We start from the raw sequence: 22,243 nt of genomic DNA on the forward strand, positions 1-22,243 counted from the left end.
GTACACCTCGTACACACGCGGCTCTACTACATGCACCCTGTAAACCCCTCCTGACCCCACACATACACTTCCCCTCATCCAGCACTAGTGACAACCAGCACAGCAGAGTCCATACACTGAGGCCCCTGATCATGTGACCTCGACTCCTCCCCTCCTGTGACATCATCACAGGTCCTGTGGCAGAGAAGAGAACAACTTAGCGGCAGAGCAGGGAGATGATCGATTTTCCCTGCTCTGCCGCAGATACAGTTACAGTAGTGTAAATCTGGGTGGGCCCCCTCAGAGCACAGGGCCCGGGGCCACCGCCCCTCTGCCCCCCCGGTAGCTACGCTACTGCCTTGCACTCAAGGTGCTTCCACATCAATACTGGCTTGAAAAATGCAGATCTTGATTAATTAGCACAAAATGTACAGAGATTATTTATACACACCTTCCCTTTCAGATAAAAATCAATTCTAGGGTAAGACTCTTCTGTATAATTATTTTTCTAAATCACTGTATTTCAGGATTTTGAAATATGACATTCACTACTGCACTTAAAGGGATTGTTCGGTCTAAAAGGCCAAGTCTGCAGTCAGTTGAGGATTCTCCAGTGTCAGCAGCGGGAATGGCAGTGATTTTACCGCAAGTATGTGATTTGCAGACTCCTGGCCACTACCCAACTAGATGGGCGTGGCCTCACTCAATGCAAGTGTATTGCACGAGGTAGGAACCAGTCTAGTCAGATTGTGGCCCGGGAGTATGCATATCGTATGCTTGTATTCATGGGACTGACACTGGAGAATCCCCACATTCAGTACGCTGTGAGGATTAGAGTGACTACAGACTTGTCATTTTAGACTGGACAACTCCTTTAAAACTGAAACCTAGCAGCAGGAGCAGGCTGCGGCCTATTTTAATGCCACTCGCAGCACGAGCCTTGGTCGGTGCTGTAGCTAACCAGAAAATCTTCTAATAGAGTAATTTAAAAAAAGGATTATACAGCTGAGTCAGGCTCTATGATCGATTTTTCTCTGGAAAATGGAGTTACTCTTTAACTTTATTTCAAATTCTCCAAGCTAATCTTGGCTTGTTGGATGTACTAAGAATAAGCAAACGTGGTTTAACCTGGCATATAGTGATAAATCATGCTGATTAATTCCTTTCCAGCATATACTGTCAACTGCCTTAAACAGTTCCTTAGGTATCCAGGAATAAAATCTTTTCTACCTATGCAAATTTCCAATTAATCTGCATTTTTTTTCCTTTTGCTGAGTGCAGTAAATTTCTTTTGCTAAGTCTAATTAACCTTCACATATAGATTCCCAGAAAGTGTTTAGAACTGTAAAAGGCCCACAGTGGAATTGTATTGTCATATGGCATCTTGGCTCCCATCCTGCTGAAACAATGTCTTATTACCAATTCTGAACGCTCTAAAACATTCCTGCTGGCCATTTATCTGTAGTGCGATGCTAGGCATGGTTATCCGTAAAATGTAAATTAAATGAATAGTTTTACTCATTATTAAGACTGAAATGATAAGGAAAATGCTTCCAATCGCCCATCAGAAAATAACTGCAATAATAATATCAAACTATAATCTCATTGTTAAATTTTGGCGTGAAATGTACAATGAACGGGACATAATGTAGAATACCCACAAGATAATAATTTTATTTCTATATCGCCGACCTATTCCGCAGTACTTTACATTATAGAGGGGACTTGTACAGACAATAGACATGACAACATAACAATAATCACATAGATCATAACAGATACCAAGAGGAATGAGGGCTTTGCTCACAAGCTTACAATCTATGAGGAAAAAAGGGGAGACATGAAAGATGGATGTTAGCAATTGCTTTCATTGTTGGGATAAGCCATAGTGTAAGAATCGGGTGTTCATGTAATGCTGCATGAATCGGTTATCAGCCTAAGTATGTAACATTACAGACATGGAGGGCTATTAAGTGCATAAAGCATGTGGGAACATGATGTGAGGAACCTGGTTATGGTGAAAGATTTTGAATGGGCAACACAGGGATAGTTAGGTTAATGCATTGAGACGGTAGGACAGTCTGAACAAATTCGTTTTTAGGGCACGTTTAAAGCTGTGGGGATTAATCGTATTAACCTGTGTAGTGCATTCCAAAGAACTGGCGCAGCACGTGAAAAGTCTTAGAGACGGGAGTGGGAGGTTCTGATTATTGAGGATGTTAACCTCAGGTCATTGGCAGAACAGAGGGCATGGGTAATGTGGTATACTGAGACGAGGGAGGTGATGTAGGGTGGTGCAGAGCCATGAAGTGTTTTGTGGGTGAGGTTAATAAGTTTGTACTGGATTCTGGAGTGGATGGGGCGGTCACGGACTGCCCAGACATGTTAACCCCTTGCACACCGCGATCAAATACGATCGCGGTGTCCCGGGGGTTAAAGGGAAGCATCGGCAGGGAGGGGGCTCCCTCCGTGCTTCCCTGAGCCCCCCAACAGCAGCACAATATACAGCGCTGCTGCGGGGGGCTCCATCCCTGCAGGTCCCCGAATCCAAGATGGCGACTGGGACCTTCGGGGGCCTGCAGGGAGCTATCTTCCTCATGCCTGCAAAGCGCAGACAAGGAGGAAGCCTTGTGCAGTGCCTGTGACAGATTGCTGATCTGTCACAGTGATCTGTGATGTGACAGATCAGCGATCTGTCACATGACAGTTATGTCCCCCCTGGGACAATGTAATAAAGTTTTAAAAAAAAAGTGTAATAATAAAAAAATTGCTAAATAAATTTAAAAAAAAAATATTCCCTAATAAATTCATTTTTTGGAAATAAAAATAACCAAAACAATAAAAGTACACATATTTGGTTTCACCGCGTCCGTAACGACCCGCCCTATTAAACTGTCCCATTAGTTAACCCCTTTAGCAAACCTCTTAAAAAATAAAAATAAAAAAACGAAGCAAAAAATGATTATCATACCGCCGAACAAAAAGTGCAATAACGCGCGATCAAAAAGACGCATATAAATATCCATGGTACCGCTGAAAACGTCATCTTGTCCCGCAAAAAACGAGCCACCACACAGCATCATCAACGAAAAAATAAAAAAGTTATAGCTTGCGGAATACAGTGATGCAAAAATAATTTTTTTATATAAAATTGTTTTCATTGCATAAAAGCGCCAAAACATAAAAAAACAACCTAAATGAGGTATCGCTGTAACTGTACTGACCCGAAGAATAAAATCGCTTTATCAATTTTACCGCAGGCGGAATGGTGTAAACGCACCCCCAAAAGAAATTCATGAAACGCTGGTTTTTGTTCATTCTGCGTCCCAAAAATCAAAATAAAAAGCGATCAAAAGATGTCACGTGCCGAAAATGATACCAATAAAAACGTCAACTCGTCCCACAAAAAATAAGACCTCACATGACTCGGTGGGTCAAAATATGGAAATATTATAGCTCTCAATATGTGGTGATGCAAAAACTATTTTTACAATAAAAAGCGTCTTTTAGCGTGCGACAGCTGCCAAAAATAAAAACCAGCTATAAATAGAAACTCAAACCCCCCGTTATCACCCCCTTAGTTAGGGAAAAATAATAAAATTAAAAGAAAATGTATTTATTTCCATTTTCCCATTAGGGTTAGGGCTGAGATTAGGGTTAGGGGTGTGTTGGGGTTAGGGTTGGAGTTATAATGGAGGGTTTCCACTGTTTGGGCACATCAGGTGCTCTCCAAATGCAACATGGCGTCTGATCTCAATTCCAGCCAATTCTGCGTTGAAAAAGTCAAATGGTGCTCTTTCCCTTCCAAGCTCTACCATGTGCCCAAACAGTGTTTTACCCCCACATATGGGTATCAGTCAACTCAGGACAAATTGCAAAACAACTTTTGGGGTCCAATTTCTCCTGTTACCCTTAGGAAAATAAAAAATTGGGGGCAAAAATATCATTTTTGTGGGAAAAAAAAAAATGATTTTTTTATTTTCACGCCCAGGCGTTACAAACTTCTGTGAAGCACTTGGGGGTTCAAAGTGCTCAACACACATCTAGATAAGTTCCGAGGGGGGTCTAGTTTCCAAAATGGGGTCACTTGTGGGGAGTTTCAATAGTTTAGGTACATCAGGGGCTCTCCAAACGCACATGACACCCGCAGACCATTCCATCAAAGTCTGCATTCCAAAACGTCACTACTTCCCTTCCGAGCCCCGACGCGTGCCCATACAATAGTTTTCTCCCACATATGGGGTATCAGCGTACTCAGGACAAATTGGACAACAACTTTTGGGGTCCAATTTCTCCTGTTACCCTTGGGAAAATAAAAAAATGGGGACTAAAATATCATGTTTGTTGAAAAAAATACGATTTTTTTATTTTCACGCCCGGTCGTTATAAACTTCTGTGAAGCACTGGGGGGTTCAAAGTGCTCACCACACATCTAGATAAGTTCCTTAGGGGGTCTAGTTTCCAAAATTGGGTCACTTGTGGGGGGTTTTACACTGTTTAGGTACATCAGGGGCTCTCCAAAAGCAACATGACACCCGCAGACCATTCCATCAAAGTTTGCATTCCAAAACGTCACTAGTTCCCTTCCGAGCCCTGACGTGTGCCCATACAGTAGTTTTCTCCCACTTATGGGGTATCAGCGTACTCGGACAAATTGGACAACAACCTTTGGGGTCCAATTTCTCCTGGTACCCTTGGGAAAATAAAAAATTGGTGACTAAAAGATCATGTTTGTGGAAAAAATACGATTTTATTTTCACGCCCGGGCGTTATAAACTTCTGTGAAGCACTGGGGGTTCAAAGTGCTCACCACACATCTAGATAAGTTCCTTGGGGGGGTCTAGTTTCCAAAATGGTGTCATTTATGGGGGGTTTCCACTGTTTTGGTACATCAGGGGTTTTCCAATCGCGACATGGTGTTCCATCTCAATTCCTGCCAAAAAAGTCAAATGGCGCTGCTTCTCTTCTGAGCTCTGCCATGCGCCCAAATAGTCGTTTACACCCACATATGGGGTATCAGCGTACTCAGGACAAATTGCGCAATAACTTTTAGGGTCCTGTTACCCTTGGGAAAATAAAAATTGGGGGTGAAAAGATCATTTTTGTGGAAAAAATATGATTTTTTAATTGTACCGCTGTACTTTATAAACTTCTGTGAAGCCCTTGTGGGTTCAAAGTTCTCACCACATATCTAGATAAGTTCCTTGAGGGGGTCTAGTTTACAATATGGGGTCACTTGTGGGGGGGTTTCCACTGTTTAGGTACATCAGGGGTTCTCCAAACGTGACATGACTTCCGATCTGAATTCCAGCCAATTTTGCATTGAAAAAGTCAAACGGCGCTCCTCCCTTATGAGCTCTGCCATGCGCCGAAACAGTGGTTCCCCCCCACATATCAGGTATCAGCGTACTCAGGACAAACTTCACAATAACTTTTGCAGTCCAATGTCTCCTATTACCCTTGGTAAAATAAAAAAAATTGAACCTGAAGTATTTTTTTTGTGAAAAAAAGTTAAATGTTCATTTTTTTTTAAATATTCAAAAAATTCCTGTGATGCACCTGAAGGGTTAATAAACTTCTTGAATGTGGTTTTGAGCACCTTAAGGGGTGCAGTTTTTAGAATGGTGTCACTTTTGGGTATTTTCTATCATATAGACCCCTCAAAGTGGCTTCAAATGTGATGTGGTCTGTAAAAATAAAATGGTGTTGCAAAAATGAGAAATCGCTGGTCAACTTTTAACCCTTATAACTGCCTAACAAAAAAAAATTTTGGTTCCAAAATTGTGTTGATGTAAAGTAAACATGTGACAAATGTTACTTTTTAAGTTTTTTGTGTGCCGTATTTCTGTGATTTAAGGGCATAAAAATTCAAAGTTGGAAAATTGCGACATTTTCAAAATTTTCACCAAATTTCCATTTTTTTCACAAATAAACATAGGTTATATGAATGAAATTTTACCACTAGCATGAAGTACAATATGTCATGAGAAAACATTGTCAGAATCACCGGGATCCATGGAAGCGTTTCAGAGTTATTACCTCATAAAAGGACAGTGGTCAGAATTGTAAAAATTGGCCTGGTCATGAACGTGCAAACCACCCTTGGGGGTGAAGGGGTTAACTTAGATATTATGACTCTTACATAAACCTCCTACATGAGTTGCCTTACAATAAGTGTTATATGTGAAGGTATACTTGTAGTTATAACAATCGGTTGAGTACATTAATGGAGAATAATCATTTTACTCTGTATAAGAAATGCCTCATAACCTTCTTTTTCTCACCGGGGCCTAATTTTTTTACTAAATAGTGACCCTTATTATAAGGGATATTATACTATTATGCTGAGAGTACTTAGAAATAAAGTTGAGAGAAATTCGATTCAAGTAGATTTGTTCCTTTTGGCTGAATAGATTTGGTCTCCAGCCAATAAATTAGGTCCATATTGAATCTGCCAGGAAGGGATTAAAAAAAAAAAAACCTAATATACTTACCTCCCTTTTGGCTTTACTATTATCTGTCCCATTGCTGTCACTCCCCACCCAGTCCTCTGATTTCTCCTCTTCAGCCTTCTTCTCAATCTGGGTCATTCGGCACTGCCATTGACAAGGGTCATGCTCAGAGTGGGTGCAATTCATGTTAATGACATGCACTGTCCTTCATGTATCCATGTGGGGCCTAGATAGTGGTAGCGCCACAATACCCGCAATAAGGAAAATTCTGTAGATTAGCGATTGAAGGACTGGGTGGGCAGCTGTGGTGGAGGAACAGCTGATCTCGGAAATCTTTTGCAAAAGTCAATCTGAAGACAGAGCTGCAGTCTAAAGCATGAAGGAAGATTAGACTGCCAGCATAAAGAGAACCTGTAATATTGCACCTGTAGGCCAATCTGTGGACAGTATGACATAGAGAAGGAGAAGCTGAGGCGCATGATGTATGGTTTGTAGGAAGAGATTCACTATAACTTGTATTTTATCTATTGAAATCCCTGGTGTTTGTATGTATGAGTCAAGTGGGCAGTGCTACTGAATGATTGACAGTTATTTGGATACCCAGTCACACAGGGAATACTGGCAATCACAGAAATCCAGTGGGTGGTCCTATTCAGAGAATAAACTACACCATAGTAAAGTCAAATTACGTGCAGTTTAATTGCCCATCTGGCGACGTTTCGGTCCCAAAGATGTGGACCTTTCTCAAGCAGTGCAAAGGTTCAAAGTGCATGCAAATTAAAGCAGTCAAATTATGCAGGTATTATACAACAATTATTTGATATACTACGTGTAACACATTATTCCACATATTGCAAAACATGATAATAAAGTGCATAAATAGTGTAATGTGCAAACGTGCAAATTTATCTAAAAATATTCGTTCAAGCAGAAAGCTATATCATAAGGCACTATATTCACTTTCATTTACATTACTATTTATTAAGTTTTGTTGGCACCTTGATGTATTATTTCCACATTTAAGATGGTGCCGTGTGATTCCATAAAGAACCGAGCAGATGCATGGCAAGCTCGGGACGTCACCTTCTTTTAGATATACAGGAAATGGTCATCAGAGGTCATGCGTATGAGAGCGTTCCCTTTTCTAAGATGTCACCGATGACTTTAATACTCAAATGCGCATGAGCGGTAGCTCTTATAGTATTATCTCATTCCACTTCCGTTATTGCGCATTGGGATAATTAGAACGCCGCGATTCGGCGCTGACATCTCAGTATGAATGGGGTGAGTCATACTATTAGTTATGTTAACACAGCTGCCTTTGATCATTCATTACAGTATGGATAGCATTTTCTGCTTGAATGAATATATTTTTAGATAAATTTGCATGTTGGCATATTACACTATTTATGCACTTTTATCATGTTTTGCAATATGTGGAATAATGTGTTACACGTTATATATCAAATAAGTGTTGTAAAATACCTGCATAATTTGACTTCTTTAGGCTAATTTCACATTAGCATTTTTTTTGGGCAGCACATCGGGCGCAATAGAAACACGGGCAAAAAATGCATCATGCGTTTTTGCATGCGTTTGCATTTTTTATGCGCATTCATTCTCTAGGGGTTAAAATGAGTGCCTACACATGTTTACACCAAAAACGCATGTGCACGAAAACGCAAACGAACACATGTCCATGCGCACGCCTGCGTTCCCATATGCTGTAATGCATTATTTTGTCGCATTACATGCGCAAGAGTGTGCATGCGTTTTTTACGCCTTTCGGCGGACCCAAAAATGCAACAGGTTGCGTCTGGTGTGCCTAGGCACACATCTTGAAAAAACGCATGCGCCCGAAAATGCATACAAACGCAAGACCATGCACATGCCATGTTAAACATAGGTATGCATGACGCATGCTCATAAAAAAGCTAATGTGAAACCAGCCTTAAATAGCATGCACTACTTGAGAAAGGTCCACATCTTTGGGACTGAAACATCGCCAGATGGGCAATTAAACTGCACATAATTTGACTTTACTATGGTGTGCTGCTTTCATCTTTGAAGAGATATCTATTTATTTATTTGTCTGTCTATTCAATATCAATCCGTCTGTTCAATATGTATCCAATGTCTATCTATTTTGGTAGATTGGCTCACTTGGTTTTACACGGAGATAGACACAGGTACACCATGTTAGGCACCAGGATTCTCTTTAGATCCCAAGCCTTGTCTGGTGCAGCGGTCTCCCATTCAGGCTCAGCCGCTGGGATGACTACTTAGCACAGACTCCAGAACCAGCGCCTTGCCCAAACTCATGCTGCATGTGTAGTTGCTGCTGGCTTTCCAGCTAAGTCCATGGTGACTACTGTAGTACACGTGCAGCATTGTGCTCTGGAGACTAAGTCCGGATTCCACCCTACTGAGCATGTCCATGATGTGGCGCCTTCTCATTGGTGCTCGGACGTCAGCTGCTCTGGTGAGGTGGCAGCTTCTGATTGGTCCACAGGCAAGGTCCTGTCTGTCTGGACTTGAGCTAATGGTATAAATGGCTCTCAATGGCGCATGCCTGTGTGCTAGTTTCAAGCTTATTTGCTGTGTGTAGGTGGGTCAGCTACCACCCTGTCTGCATGTGTGCCGCTAATTTCACTCCGAGTGTGTTTCTAGACAGGCAGTATAGGGTGGGAGTTCCCGCTTGAACTTAGTGTCTGCACGGGCCCAAAAGCCACCATGTGTCAGTGCAGGTTAAATCACCAGCATTGTGGGGGGTGAGTTTAAGGGACCCCACTAGCATCAATCCCTCTATGGTCCTGTGACGTTTAACAGGGCATAGGTTAGAGTGCTCTCAGTTTCCGCACTGCTCTGTGGAGTAACAGAGTCTGGCGCTTTGCACTCTGTTCACACCAAGTGACGTTTAACTTGGTGTGTTTTATGGTGCTTTCTCTCGGCTGCGCTGGGCCATTGTCCAGTGCGAAGTGAAAATAAACATGGCCCTTCAGGAAAAATAGGAAAACAAAACAGAATGGTATACAGCCTTTGCAGCTGTGGGGATCCTCCCGCTCAGGATAAAAAAACAACATGGTTCAGTACTGTTTAACACAAACACTTATCTGGAGCTGCCAGCTCCAGGCACACTGAACACCCGAATGACTCAGAAGCCTGTCTATTTAACTTCTAAACCCCACCCTGGGGAGGAGATATGGTGAACAGCCTCCCACACATTCTTTAGCTGTTCACTAAAAACCTAGCAGATAAAATGGCCTATTAACCCCTCTTAGCACTTGTGCTGAAGCAAACTTCTGCATTTTAGATCATTGAAGCTAACAGCCTCAGTGAAACCTATCTCACATCCATCCATCTATCTATCTATCTATCTATCTATCGTCGCCTCAGCACAAAGCTTGATTATTTGATTATATTGCCGTCAAAAGAATCTGATGTAATTATAATTCTATATTAATAAAGCATACAATTCACGTTACAATAAAGATGTACTCCCTGAAAGAAAACCAGTATATTTCTGCTGCTTACATTGATACCACCTTAAAATGAAAACGAGGAAAAGCTCTTATGTACACAGCATCCCTCCTGTATATAGATATGTGACATTTATGGTAAAGGCTCTATTTAATGTAATATAAATTCACTGCTCCCTCCAGGCATCGTGTTTGCAATAAAGAATCAAATATATTTCCTACATTTTATGCAGAGTAATCTTGTAAGGCTGAGGAATGAGGGAACGTGGACCAGGAAGACAGTGAATTAAATGTATTAACAAGAGGTAAATAAAGAAGGGTGATTGTATAAGCAATGTTCCAGGGTTTTGAGAACCAGAATTGGAAATTGTTGAATCCGTATATAATTAAATGTTTGTTATATTTGTCTATTATTTATTGTCTTTTACTCACCCAATATTTATTATTGTGTATTTATCATTATTTATATAGAACCAGCACTATTCTTTATACCAGTTATTTTTTTCAGTTCTTCAATACAAGTGAAACTCATATTATATAGTAATTACAAAGGCGATCAGCCTGTGACACTGCTGTGGTGTTATGGAAGCCCAGGTTGCTTTCATAACAGCCTTCAGCTCCTCTGCGTTGTTGGGTCTGGTGTCTGATCTTCCTCTTGACAAAATAGGTCAGGTTAGTTTACTGGCCAATCAATTACAGTGATATTGTTGTTTTTAAACCAGGTACTTTTGGCAGTGTAGACAGGTGCCAATTCCTGCTGGAGAATGAAATTTCCATCCCCAAAAAGCTTGTTAGCAGAGGGAAGTATGATATTCACTTTTTGTATTGTAGAACTGAAATAAATTAACTTTTTGATGATATTCTAATTTAGTGAGAAGCACCTGTGTGAGGGATCTCACAGGGGATGGGGGGAGTTAACTTCACTCACCTCGGGGGAGGGGAGAGAAGGACCGGCTCTCTGGCACCACCACTTGCTCCAGGTCAGTCAGGGAACTGCACCAAGGGCAAGTAGTCGCCGAAAGGCTTGCCTTATAGGTAGGAGTTAGTGTGGCGCTACCAGTGAGGTGGGACTGGGGATATATATTTAAACCTCCCAGCCGTCACTGTCTGAGTTCCTCACTAAATCAATATGGAATTCTGCCACCAGTTCCTCTTTCGACATAAGCTCAGTCCGACAACAGGCTTATCTCAGGTCAGAAACCAACCCGGGTAGCATACAATTGACCAACCAAGTGTGCGGACATGGGGTTTCGTGAATCGAGATCAAAGACCAGCCCAAGATTAATTTTATATTTAATCATCAAAAATGCGCACTAGAAATATACAGGTATATATTTACAAAAACAATATACAGATATACAATCACAAGTGTAGTACAAGGATAGGGTATAAATAGGTTGCAGTTACCGTGTTATGTAGCTTGTGACCACAGGGAGGTGCTGATGGGTCACAGGTCCAAATCTTAGTTACAGGCTTTCCTGGCTGCGTCAGCTAATGCATCCTCCGGCCATTGGAAAACTATGTCCAAAATGAAGGTCTGCCTTATATCTCCCAGGCTGTTCCCTCCCACACTCTGCTGCCTCCCCTGGGCTGCCTCCCTCCTCCCATGTCTGAGAATATGATTTTCTGCCCAGAATCATGGATGGCCCATACCTTTGCGCCTGAAGCTCTGAATGGATCCGTGGCATCGCCAAGGGTTCCACTGGATTTTATCTGCGCATAGAGACCAAATACGCCTACCATATGTAATTTCTGTTAGCTATGCTTTATAACTCCATAATGCAGGGTTCTGGAGGTGGCTAAATAATATGGGTGTGAGGGGAATGAAATGCCAATTCAGGTTATGTGCTCAGCTAGGCTCAGAGATATTGCATTCTGTTATTATAGGTCGTTTTACAGATTCAGTACCTCAGAGCCTTCTGCGATTTTAAGTACGACGGTGTCTCCATGCGCTTCAGTTAGTTTGCCTGTAACTGCAGGAGCTCACACCTGGGTGCTAATTGGTGAGGACCAAGCTTCAAAGTATTTGTTCCTTGGTTTTTATTTAAAGATAAACATTGCATTGCTTTTTATGGCCTGGGGGAATGCTAAGGTGGGGGCACATTCCAGGAGGGACATCTCCGTCATCCCTCACAACTTGTATATGTATTTTAGTCACTGAATGCAATGGGGCTCAAAGACAATTTGTTGTTCCAATACGTTAAATATTCAAGAAAACAGATTTAATTGGAGGCCAAATGACTAATTAGTATGATTTCTATAGGAAAACCTAATCACACTATAAATATGCCATATCATGGTCAAGGTAGCTGGCATTTACACTGAGAGTGTCTGCTCCAATTTTACAATGAAGGAGATAGTAATAGGCACAGATGGAGAGAAAGTTAATTCTTTGTGGATGGAATTGGGTGGAACACTTAAAGGGCTCGTGCAGACTATCGTAGTTTTGGTCTGAGTTTGGCCCGATTTTCATGGATTGACAGAATAGAGAAGATAGAATTTTTTTTTTCTCCGCATCTGAGAAAATTCGATCACACTCTGCAGAAACTGTGGTCAGAGTTTGGTCAGAGTGTGATTAGCAAAATTGGACTGATTTTCTCGATTGAGAGGAAAACATTAATGTGATCCTAGCCAAAGGCTAGAGAAAAGATAATCGGATACAGGCCAGTGATTTGATTTTAACAATAACTTGTTTCTTTAACTACTTTTTTAAGTTTTGGTCTTGTCCTGGATGTACATGGATGTAGGAGCACTCTGCTCTCCAACCAACTAACGTACTGATTGCTGGAGGTGAGGCACTCCTGCTTCATTGGCAATTTGGGTCAGCAACAACCCTGACCCAGACTATGTTCAATCCGATGCTATATAAGAAGCTGGCTGGGATCGGGGGCGAACATTGAGCTCCAGCAATCCCAGCCAAATTTAGTGCAGTGCTTACAAGCTCCATTAAAGAAAAATTGTAGGAATTGCACATATTTGTACATTTCTAAAATTAGCAAATTACAAAGCATTTGTTTTTACAAACAATACTAATCAATAGTTTTTTAAGGTGCTCTTGGCTAATTGGGGCCCTTTTTAAGTTGTTCTTTGGTGCCTTCGGTCTCAATGTTACCCGAATGCTCAGTATTCTGGTTGGATTTAAACTAATTGCTCTAGTGTATTTTGCAGTAACTGTAATGCAGTGATACTGAACTGGTTTAAGTATTAAGTAAAATATGCTAAAACCTAATGTAATGCCCTTGATCACTGACAGCACTAAGGTCCATGCACAACCGCTGAGTTGCACAGAGCTGGTATTTTTTTACTTTGGATGAATATACAATATAGTGCCATACCCCATTGGATAGTACATCATGGAGGTATTCTAATGTAGAAGTCACTTCTTACTAAGGTACAATGACTGCCTAAGGCTTCATAGCACAGAGACTTTGATTTTCCTCCGTATTGGCTTTTTGAATTTCTCTGTAGCTGAATAGAATTTATAAAAATAAAATTATATTAATGGAGACTTTCATAAACATGATTTATACCTTGACTTTTATGATATTGACAACAATAGCTAGTTTTCAGTGTTATAGAAGTGAATGAAGCAGTGGTCAAAAATCTCTACTCAAACAATGCACAAAGGGACAAATGTGCTTAGGATCTGTCCTAGGGGGGTCTCCAGTGATCCTACCCATTAATTGATTAATGTTGTTTATGGGAAAACCATTTTGAGTTTTACTCTAATAATTTCCACATTTCCACTATATGCTGATGAGTAAATTGACATTGACTTGATTTTTTCCTTCTACATTAGTTTTACATTTTCTTACAAGAGTTGTCAATTACTCAGACTACCCGTTTTGAATTCCTGTGTTTGTCCCAGTTAAATAATACCACTTTTACTCACTTTTTAGTGCTGGCAGTGTTACAGTGATGTCACCGCTGTCTCTCCCGGGGCTCTCGTTACATTATTGTCACATGATCCCTGCAGCTAATCAGCAATGGCATCATTCTCCTCTCCTACAGACGCAATTTATGTCCGGCGATGTGCACTGCAGCAGTTCTAGCTTCCTTTGAATGTGTTGATTTTTTTCAAAGAGGCTTTGAGTGAAGGCAGAACTAAATGGCTGCAGAGATTGCGTGACATTATGTCATGCAAGCCCGGGGATAGCCAGTGTGATACCACTGGAATAGTGTCAGCATTGGAGGTGAGTATAGGTGTTATCATTTTACTGGGGGGGGAACTTATGGATTTAGAGGGGGTTTTCCAAATAGTCAACAACACCATTAACATTGTTATTTATAATGGACGTCACTTATTAATAAATAATCATCAGGGCAAGCCAATATACGATTTTATACTTCAGTTATAGAAATAGACTCAGACATTAATAAATGACTTTCCTTTTTCATCCGTTTGAAATAATAATAAAAAAAAAACCTTTGGTGTTAAAGCATTTCCTACCTGAGGAATTCATTTTCCAGATTAATAAGAGTCAAAAAGGTTAATTGTTCCCTGTTGTGTAATGAAGTGTCACTGAGATGTGGCTTCCATTGTTTCTCGCGTGCCTGGTAACATTTGTATACAATTGGCATACAGATGGATCTGTACAGATGTATTGTGAAGGCTGTAACTTTATTGTGTGATAGAAATAAAACTAGATTTAATGCACTGCCAGGGATTCCTTCAAACAAGAGGAGCCTTAGTTAACTCACTCAACTTTTACAGCAATCACATTTAAAAGGGTGATACATCTGTAGTCCGCCAGTGCACTGACATATAGCATATTTCTGCCTGCTTGTCAGTTCAGATCAAGCCAGTGTTAGCTTGTGATAGATCTCACGGCATCTGCAGAACACAATGTTTAAAAGAAAGTTTCACTGCCTCTGTTTTGTCTGCAAACATTCTTGATGGAAATAATTAGATAGAGGGTTTAACACTTAATTGATTGTCTGTCTATGGCAAAGGTCATTTGTAAAGTGAATATAATGTAGAAATCATAGTTTTTGTGGAAATGTGCTTATTTATCAATTACAAGGATATAAGTGCCTTTATCTGTGAAGGTCACTGTTTTTGAGTCTGACATCTGTGATAAAACGAGGCAAACAAATGCAATTAGTTTTAAAACAGTCTAGACTGCGATTGTACCCAGTGTCGGGTGCATACACTCAGAAGATACAGCGAGTGAAATAAACATTGAACAAGTCACCAATTTTCTTAAGTAAATATATTTCTAAAGTTGCTACTGACATGAAATTCTCACCAGATGTCGGTAACAACCCTTCCAATCCACACAGACAAAGAAGTCAAACCATAGATATCCATAAATTAAGTTATGTGTAATAATGAGAAATCACACAGGGGAAAAGTATTGAACACCTGAAAAAAGTGAGATGCAAAAAGCCATGGAAAGCCATGACTCCAGCTGAAATCTATCAGTAATTAGAAATCAATCCTGCAACATAGTGAAAAATAATATCAGCTGGTTCAACTGATCACCTATAAAAAGGTGTCTCATTACCAAGGTGCCACACAAGAAACATCTCATGATGGCTAAAACCAATGAATTGTCTCAAGACCATTGCAACCTTATTGTTGCTAAACATACTGATGGCATTGGTTACAGAAGAATTTGTAAACTAGGGAAGGTTCAAGTGAGCACTATTGAGGCCATAATCCGGAAGCAGAAATAACATAATTTCACCATAAACTAGTCACGAACGGCCAATACTTATGTCACCCACTGTATGTGCCCATTGGTGACCACTGTCAGCATGGATGCAGAGGCATCCATCTTCAATAGGGAACCATTATAAGGAAACCTATACTGCATGCTATACTTTTCTTTGAGTAAAAAAAGTGTGGTCCAGCTCCCCCATGTTGAAGCCAGTGAGTCTTCAGCTCAGTTGAAAAAACTCTTCTTCTCAGTGGTAGCAGTGGGGAAAGGTAGGGATATCCAGCCATTTTTGAATACAAAATTGTAAGAAAAGAAATTGTAGAATTGAAATAAACATAACATTCCCAGTACTATATAAGTAATACAATAAATGTACAAGCTTTTCCTACATGTTTCTAAGGCTGGTTTCACATTAGCTTATCTATGCGCAGCGTATGATCCGCATGCATCACGCGTACATATATTTAACATTGTGTACGCAAGTACATGCATTTGCATCAGTTCGCATGCGGATGCGTACTCATGCGTCGTTTTGCGGTGTGCGGCGGCGTCCGGCGAACGCAACATGTTGTATTTTTTGAGGCTTCAATTATGCGCAGTATTGCGCATGCGGATGAGTGTGTCAAAACAACACATTACTGTCTATGGGAACGCATTGGTATGCAAGGACATACTTCAATATGAGCAGGTTCAGGAAGTGTTAAATTAAACATTGTTTTTATTTTTGTTAATAGAAATTCTTTTTTTTCACAATCCCTGTCTCCCTGTGTTTTATTTATCTTTTTATTTAAATATGTGTGTATTGTTGAGTGAAGTATTAACAGATGTTACAGTCAAGGTGTTTAGTATTAAAGTTACAGTGAATGTGTTAGTATTAAAGTCAGCAAACATTACAGGTACATTTTACTTATTAGCAGCTTAAACCAATTCATCTTGCCATGCCACACGTCCAATATCCGAAACAAAGTAGCCAGAAAATGCATCCCTCATTTGGGCAACTTCCAATGTAGTCCTCAGAGGTTGATCTTGGTAATCCTGCTATGTGGTAGTAATAGGTTCCTCAAATTTTAAGTGGTGTGGATCTTTAACAGCAGGATGTAATTGTGCAGAACCGCACATGCTTTCACAACCTCATCTGTTGTCTCAATTTTTAGCTTGATGGATATTCCCAAAATGCGCCATTTAGATACCAGCAGTCCTAAGGCACACTCCACAGTTCTTCATGCCCTTGTCAGTCTGTAGTTGTAAATTCTTTTCGTGTGATTCAAGTCTCGACTTGAGTACGGTTTTATGAGGTTGACACATTTGAAACGCCTCATCCCCAACCACAACAAACGGTATTGGTGGTCCTTCAGTGTTCTGAAAGGTCATGGCTGTGGAAAATTGAAATTATTCCCATACAAACAATGTCAGAGTTTTTGAAAGTCATTTCATCGTCCAAATGAGCCAGCATCCACGGCGACAAATCAACAGCATCTGCAATCGCCATGTGAACAATCGAAAAGTATTTTTTGTAATTGAAATACTCAGATCCACTTCCAGCAGGTTTTCTAATCCGAATGTGTTTGCCATCCACAGCCCCCAAACAGTTTGAAAAATTACAAGTGTCCTGGAATTTTGCAGTATTTTCCCGCCAGAGTACAGTTGTTGGTTGGGGGAGGAATTCTTCATGCAGAACGTCACATAAAGCACAGCAGGTGTCTCCAACAATCCCAGAAAGCATAGACAATCCAATCCAGAATTGAAAATGTAGAGATAAGCTCTCTCCGGTAGCCAGGAATCTGCCAAACAGAAAATGGGGGAAAAAAATCAGTACATTGCCTTTAGAACAATCATTTTAATGACAAGTGTTTCTTTTTCAAAATTGCATACATCAGGGTCACCAACAGACGTTCCTCAGCAGGAATTGCTCGATGTAGCAGTGTGTCCTGCCTGGTGATGGATCCTCGGACACGTTGCAGCAAGTCATGGAAGCTCTGTTCCGACATTCTCATGTACTCAAAAAAAACTTCTCATGGATTTCACACAGCTCTGTGTACAACGAGTGGTAGGCTCCACAGCTCTCTCGGACTTCAACGATGGGGTGTTGTGATGCACCCACCAGGGCCATGGGGTACCTGGAATCAGACTGGACAGTTCTATAGGGGAGGTCACGGGACCGTGATCCGTTTCTATGGCCCTGGCCGGGTCATAACATAGAGGATAGTTATGTGGTTTTTAATTGTGATGCCACCCGTGGTGTTCGGCAATGGGTGGCTGACGCTGCGGTTTTGATCCACTGGGGCTGATGGTGATGCAGCAAAGATGGTTCAGCTCCCCACGGGTAGAGCAGGGCCCCAGGGCAAATATATTTGATTGTTCAAATGGTGGTGAACGTTAGGGTGCAGAGAATATTTGAAGGACACAGGGAGGTGCAGTTTTCTTTACCTTTTACTTGAAAGTAGATGCAATCTGGGGTACCAATTACAGATGATGGTCTGAGTCTGGCTTGCCTGGAGGGATTCAGGGGATCCACCCTGCCAGGTGGGGTTGGGGACCTTCCTTCTGTGCTCTCTTTTCGGGTCCCTGCTACTTGTAGCTAAGCTGCGGCCCTCTCCTGCATGATGGTTTCTAACCTGTATGGCAGACAGTGTGAGCCTATGTCACGGGCACTGTCCCTTTTCACTGTCAGCCCCGGGATCTTGGCCTGCTGCCGTGCTGTGTTCGGTGTTGCCAGAGTGCTTGCAGTCCCCTGCCCTCCAGATTCGGCTGTCAGGGAGTACAGCACCCACCCAGCCAATGACTCTGGCGTCCCTTTTTAACAGTGATCCGCTCTGGGGTCAGCTATACACAATTTTAGTTTCCCAGAGCGCCTTGTCTCTGCTCCTGTCCCTTCCCTCTCCACTGACCAAATGCCAATTCTCTCTCACGAGCTCCAGCTGGCTCCCGTTTCCATGACAACTCCCTGTTTACGCTCTCAGCTGACTTTTTTCTGACTCACTAACCCCACCTGCTGGCCAGAATTTATAAGGAAGCTCCCCTTTCTGGCCTGGAGCAGGAACTGACATGTATACTGTGTTACCTAGCATGGGAACCCCCCCGCCTCCAGGCATGACATCACCCCTTAGGCCTGTTTCACACTTCCGTTTTTTCAAATCCGTCAAAATCCGTTGTTTTCCGTAAAAAAACGGATCCGCCATTTTTTGCAGGATCCGTTTTTTTGGTCCCATAGACTTCCATTACGGTTACCGCGGATCCGTCAAAAAAACGGATCCGTTTTAAAAAAAAACGGATCCGTTTGCATCAGTTTCCGTCAAAAAAACTGAAACGGATCCGTTTGGCGGACACAAAAACGGAAGTGTGAAACAGGCCTTAGAGGGAGGCAATGTCACCATGGTAACCAGACTCTGGGGTGCCACAGTTGGCAATAGTGATGACAACATCTTCTTTGTCTTTCTCTAACTTCTTTCATGTTCACAAGACACAGCAAAAGCATGAGCCAATTTTAATGACAAATCAAGATTAAGCATTTAGCTCTCTACGCTAAGATCCATCTTGCAGCTTGATACAGCAGCAATGATGAGGATTTAATCAGTGCAGTGTGTCTATATATATATATATATATATATATATATATATATATATATCTCATGAGACACTCCCATTATGTTTCTGGTGTCAAGGAAATTCTACTGGAAAAGCATTTGAAATATCGAACGCATGCACAGAAACAACGCAAAAGCATGCATGTTTTTTGGCGTCATGCGTAAAATGATGCTGATAAAAAACACTACCTAAACATGCGTTTGCCTGCGTTTTTGCGCATTCAGATGATACGCTGTGCACAGAAACGCTAATGTGAACCTAGGCTAACTGAATGTCAGTTCTTCCTTATGGAAATTGGATCCATGAGTAAGGACTGAGATTCAGTTTTAAACATGTAGGAAAAGCTCATACATTTTTTTTCTATACTACTGGAAATTTTCTGTTTTATTCAATTCTACAAATAAACATTTATTTTTCCAATTTTTTGTCCAACTGGATATCTCTACCTTTCCCTATGCATTTCTTTGCAGTAATCCTTTATACAGAAATGCACAGTTCGCTAGTCTTTCATATATAGTTAAACCGTGCTCAGGCACATACGAACCAAACATGGGCCAGAGGATTACACTTTTGGCCTCTTTTGGTAAATGGTGGCCTATGGCTACATTACCGTATATGTTGGGAAAAGCTTCTGATGTACAGTACACTGTAAGCTAAGTGTACAGATCTAGCCTTTCCCAGCCAAGAATCCCAAAAACCTGTGGGTTCATTGAATTCCATTGGATACAGCAACAGCAATACCTGTCACTTTCAAATTAGGGAAAATAAAATCATTTCGGCCCACTCAAAAAAAAAATAGGTGATAATTATATAATCTCTGCACATCCAAACACGCAGAACCCCATCATTCTGGATTGTAGTGCAAATGTGTGATCTGACCACCTTTCATTTACTGTCTATACGAGGGGGTGGTCATGCATGGGCACAACTGCTTTCAACGAAATGGCTTTTTTTTAAATTTCCTATTATTATGTATTGTTTGCATGATTGTTATGACAGCCATTTTGCCAATTCTCCTGCAACAAAAGGTCCAGATATTTACTATATTCACACCTGAATATAGGAGAAGTGATAAATGGAAATGGGTGTGCTGTGTTGTGAGCTTGCTCTGTGACGAGCAGTGGTCACTTTTCAGGGGGGATTAAGGAAGAAACAGGGGTATTATCTTTTGTTATAACTTGGCTCTCTGATGATAAGTTGACTACTGACCCCGCAAACTAAAAAGGGGATTTTTCAAATTTGTAAGTTATTTTCTTTCCATAAGATAGCAGAGATCATGCTGGTCATCAGGGGACCCCTGATTGACCACAACGCCCCTCTTGGGTGCTGGTCATCAGGGGACCCCTGATTGACCACAATGCCCCTCTTTGGTGTCTCCTGGGTCGGTCCGACCCAGGAGACACCCAAGAGGGGCGTTGTGAAGCCCAATCCTGAATGGAGTGGAGGTGCGCATGCTCAGCCTACACTCCATTCATTGTCAGTGGATCTGCTGGAAGTAGCGGAGTGCTGCCTGCACTTGTACTTGTTTTCTTTTTTACCTATTAAGTATAAATTAGAATTGTGTATATATAGTATGTTTACTTTGGATATTTTATTAATCTTTTTCCTTGTTCTCCTTTTTTATATAGCATGCTTGAAGATGATCTGAAGCTGAGCAGTGACGAGGAGGACAGTGAACAGGTACCATACAAGTGCACATTCACATAGTTACACTAATTGGAATTCATTGGCTACAAATCAAGTAAACTGCAATGTCTGACCTTAAAGACTCCAAATCAATAAGACACTCAGCGGGTAATTAGTAATAATGCCTATAATAGCTTTGTGTATATCATCGGAGTCATTAAACAATACAATTTCTTTAGGCCACAAATCCCTAGAAAATAGCAACATAGAGACTAATGTTTAGTTTGATTAACTTACAATTGGTAAGGACAATATGGATTTCTTAGTATTATATTTGACTTAGATTTACTTAGATTTAGAGAGCAAAACCAGACCGTTTTGTATCCGGAATGTGGTCACTTTTAACCATTTCAGTGCAAGATTTGCGTGAACCTTTCTGAGGTCAAAAGCCTGTACAAAGCTCTAACATGGAAAATAAAATATGAGAAAAAATGAATGTGACTTTTTTTCGCTGAAATGTGTTTTTTTTCAGTCTCTCGCCATTTATTTATACATTATCTTTTTCGTGATTGTTACACACATCTGGACATGATGAATCTAATGTCTGATGTGTCCATAAAAAGCCCAAGTTGTAAGATTTAGTCGCCGTTAGTGGTTTATGTTGATGGATGCTCATTTTAGTGGTTGTGTCACTTGCTTCATAGCTAGAGTTGTCATTCTTGGAATGATGTTGTTTATCGACAACTCCGTATAATTTTCCTTTACAACTGTTACATGCAGTCTGTTATTATATGTTATTTTTGCATTATTGTAGTATTGCGCTCACTTGAATGTGCAGCCATGTTTTATACATGGCCTTGACAAGTCTGCCAGAACGGAAGATGTTTTAGCTATTTGGCTATTCACTCTTTTTAATTTAAGGAATTTTGAGTGGCGAGCTCTTGATATGTCATCTGGGAAGGATTCATCAAAATGGTGCAATGTTAAAGAGAATCTGTGAGCAGGTTTTGCTATGTAATCTGAGAGCATCGTGATGTAGGGACTGAGACCCCGATTCCATTAGAATGTGCTTTGCTGTTTCAATACAGTCAGTGTTTTATCAGCAGGAGATTATCACTACAGGACTAGGTGTTTGGTGCCTCTTGTCCAACCACACACCCAGCACTGAATAACAGCTTCCTCTCACCATACATTGTACTCAGAAAGCTGCCAATCAGTTGTATCACAACTGCTGCACCCAATTAACTAAGTAATACATTATTGGAATCAGAGTCTCTGTTCCTGCATTATGCTGCTGTCAGATTACATAGCAAAAAATACTGCTGACATATTTCATTTAAGCCTCCTGCACACATAACGTAATAGTTATTTCAGTCTTGTGCAAATTAATCTCACAGGGATTTTTTTTTTGCCATGACAGATTTATTACTTATCAACTGGATACTGATAGATTACTTGA

General features: G+C 40.9%; 1 protein-coding gene across 4 annotated transcripts in view; it reads left to right on the plus strand.

Moving 5' to 3' along the window:
* Positions 1 to 22,243, plus strand: part of AFF2 (ALF transcription elongation factor 2) — a 743,921-nt gene that overhangs the window by 507,729 nt on the left and 213,949 nt on the right. For all 4 annotated transcript variants that reach the window (XM_073543590.1, XM_073543593.1, XM_073543591.1 and 1 more), the window contains exon 8: positions 20,787 to 20,838. In XM_073543590.1, the coding sequence (XP_073399691.1) occupies positions 20,787 to 20,838 (52 nt within the window). The remainder of the gene's footprint in view (positions 1 to 20,786; positions 20,839 to 22,243) is intronic.

The sequence above is a fragment of the Dendrobates tinctorius genome, unplaced genomic scaffold, assembly GCF_039654945.1.
Source record: "Dendrobates tinctorius isolate UK_male_01 unplaced genomic scaffold, ASM3965494v1 ptg000133l, whole genome shotgun sequence".
Taxonomy (NCBI): Eukaryota; Metazoa; Chordata; class Amphibia; order Anura; family Dendrobatidae; genus Dendrobates; species Dendrobates tinctorius.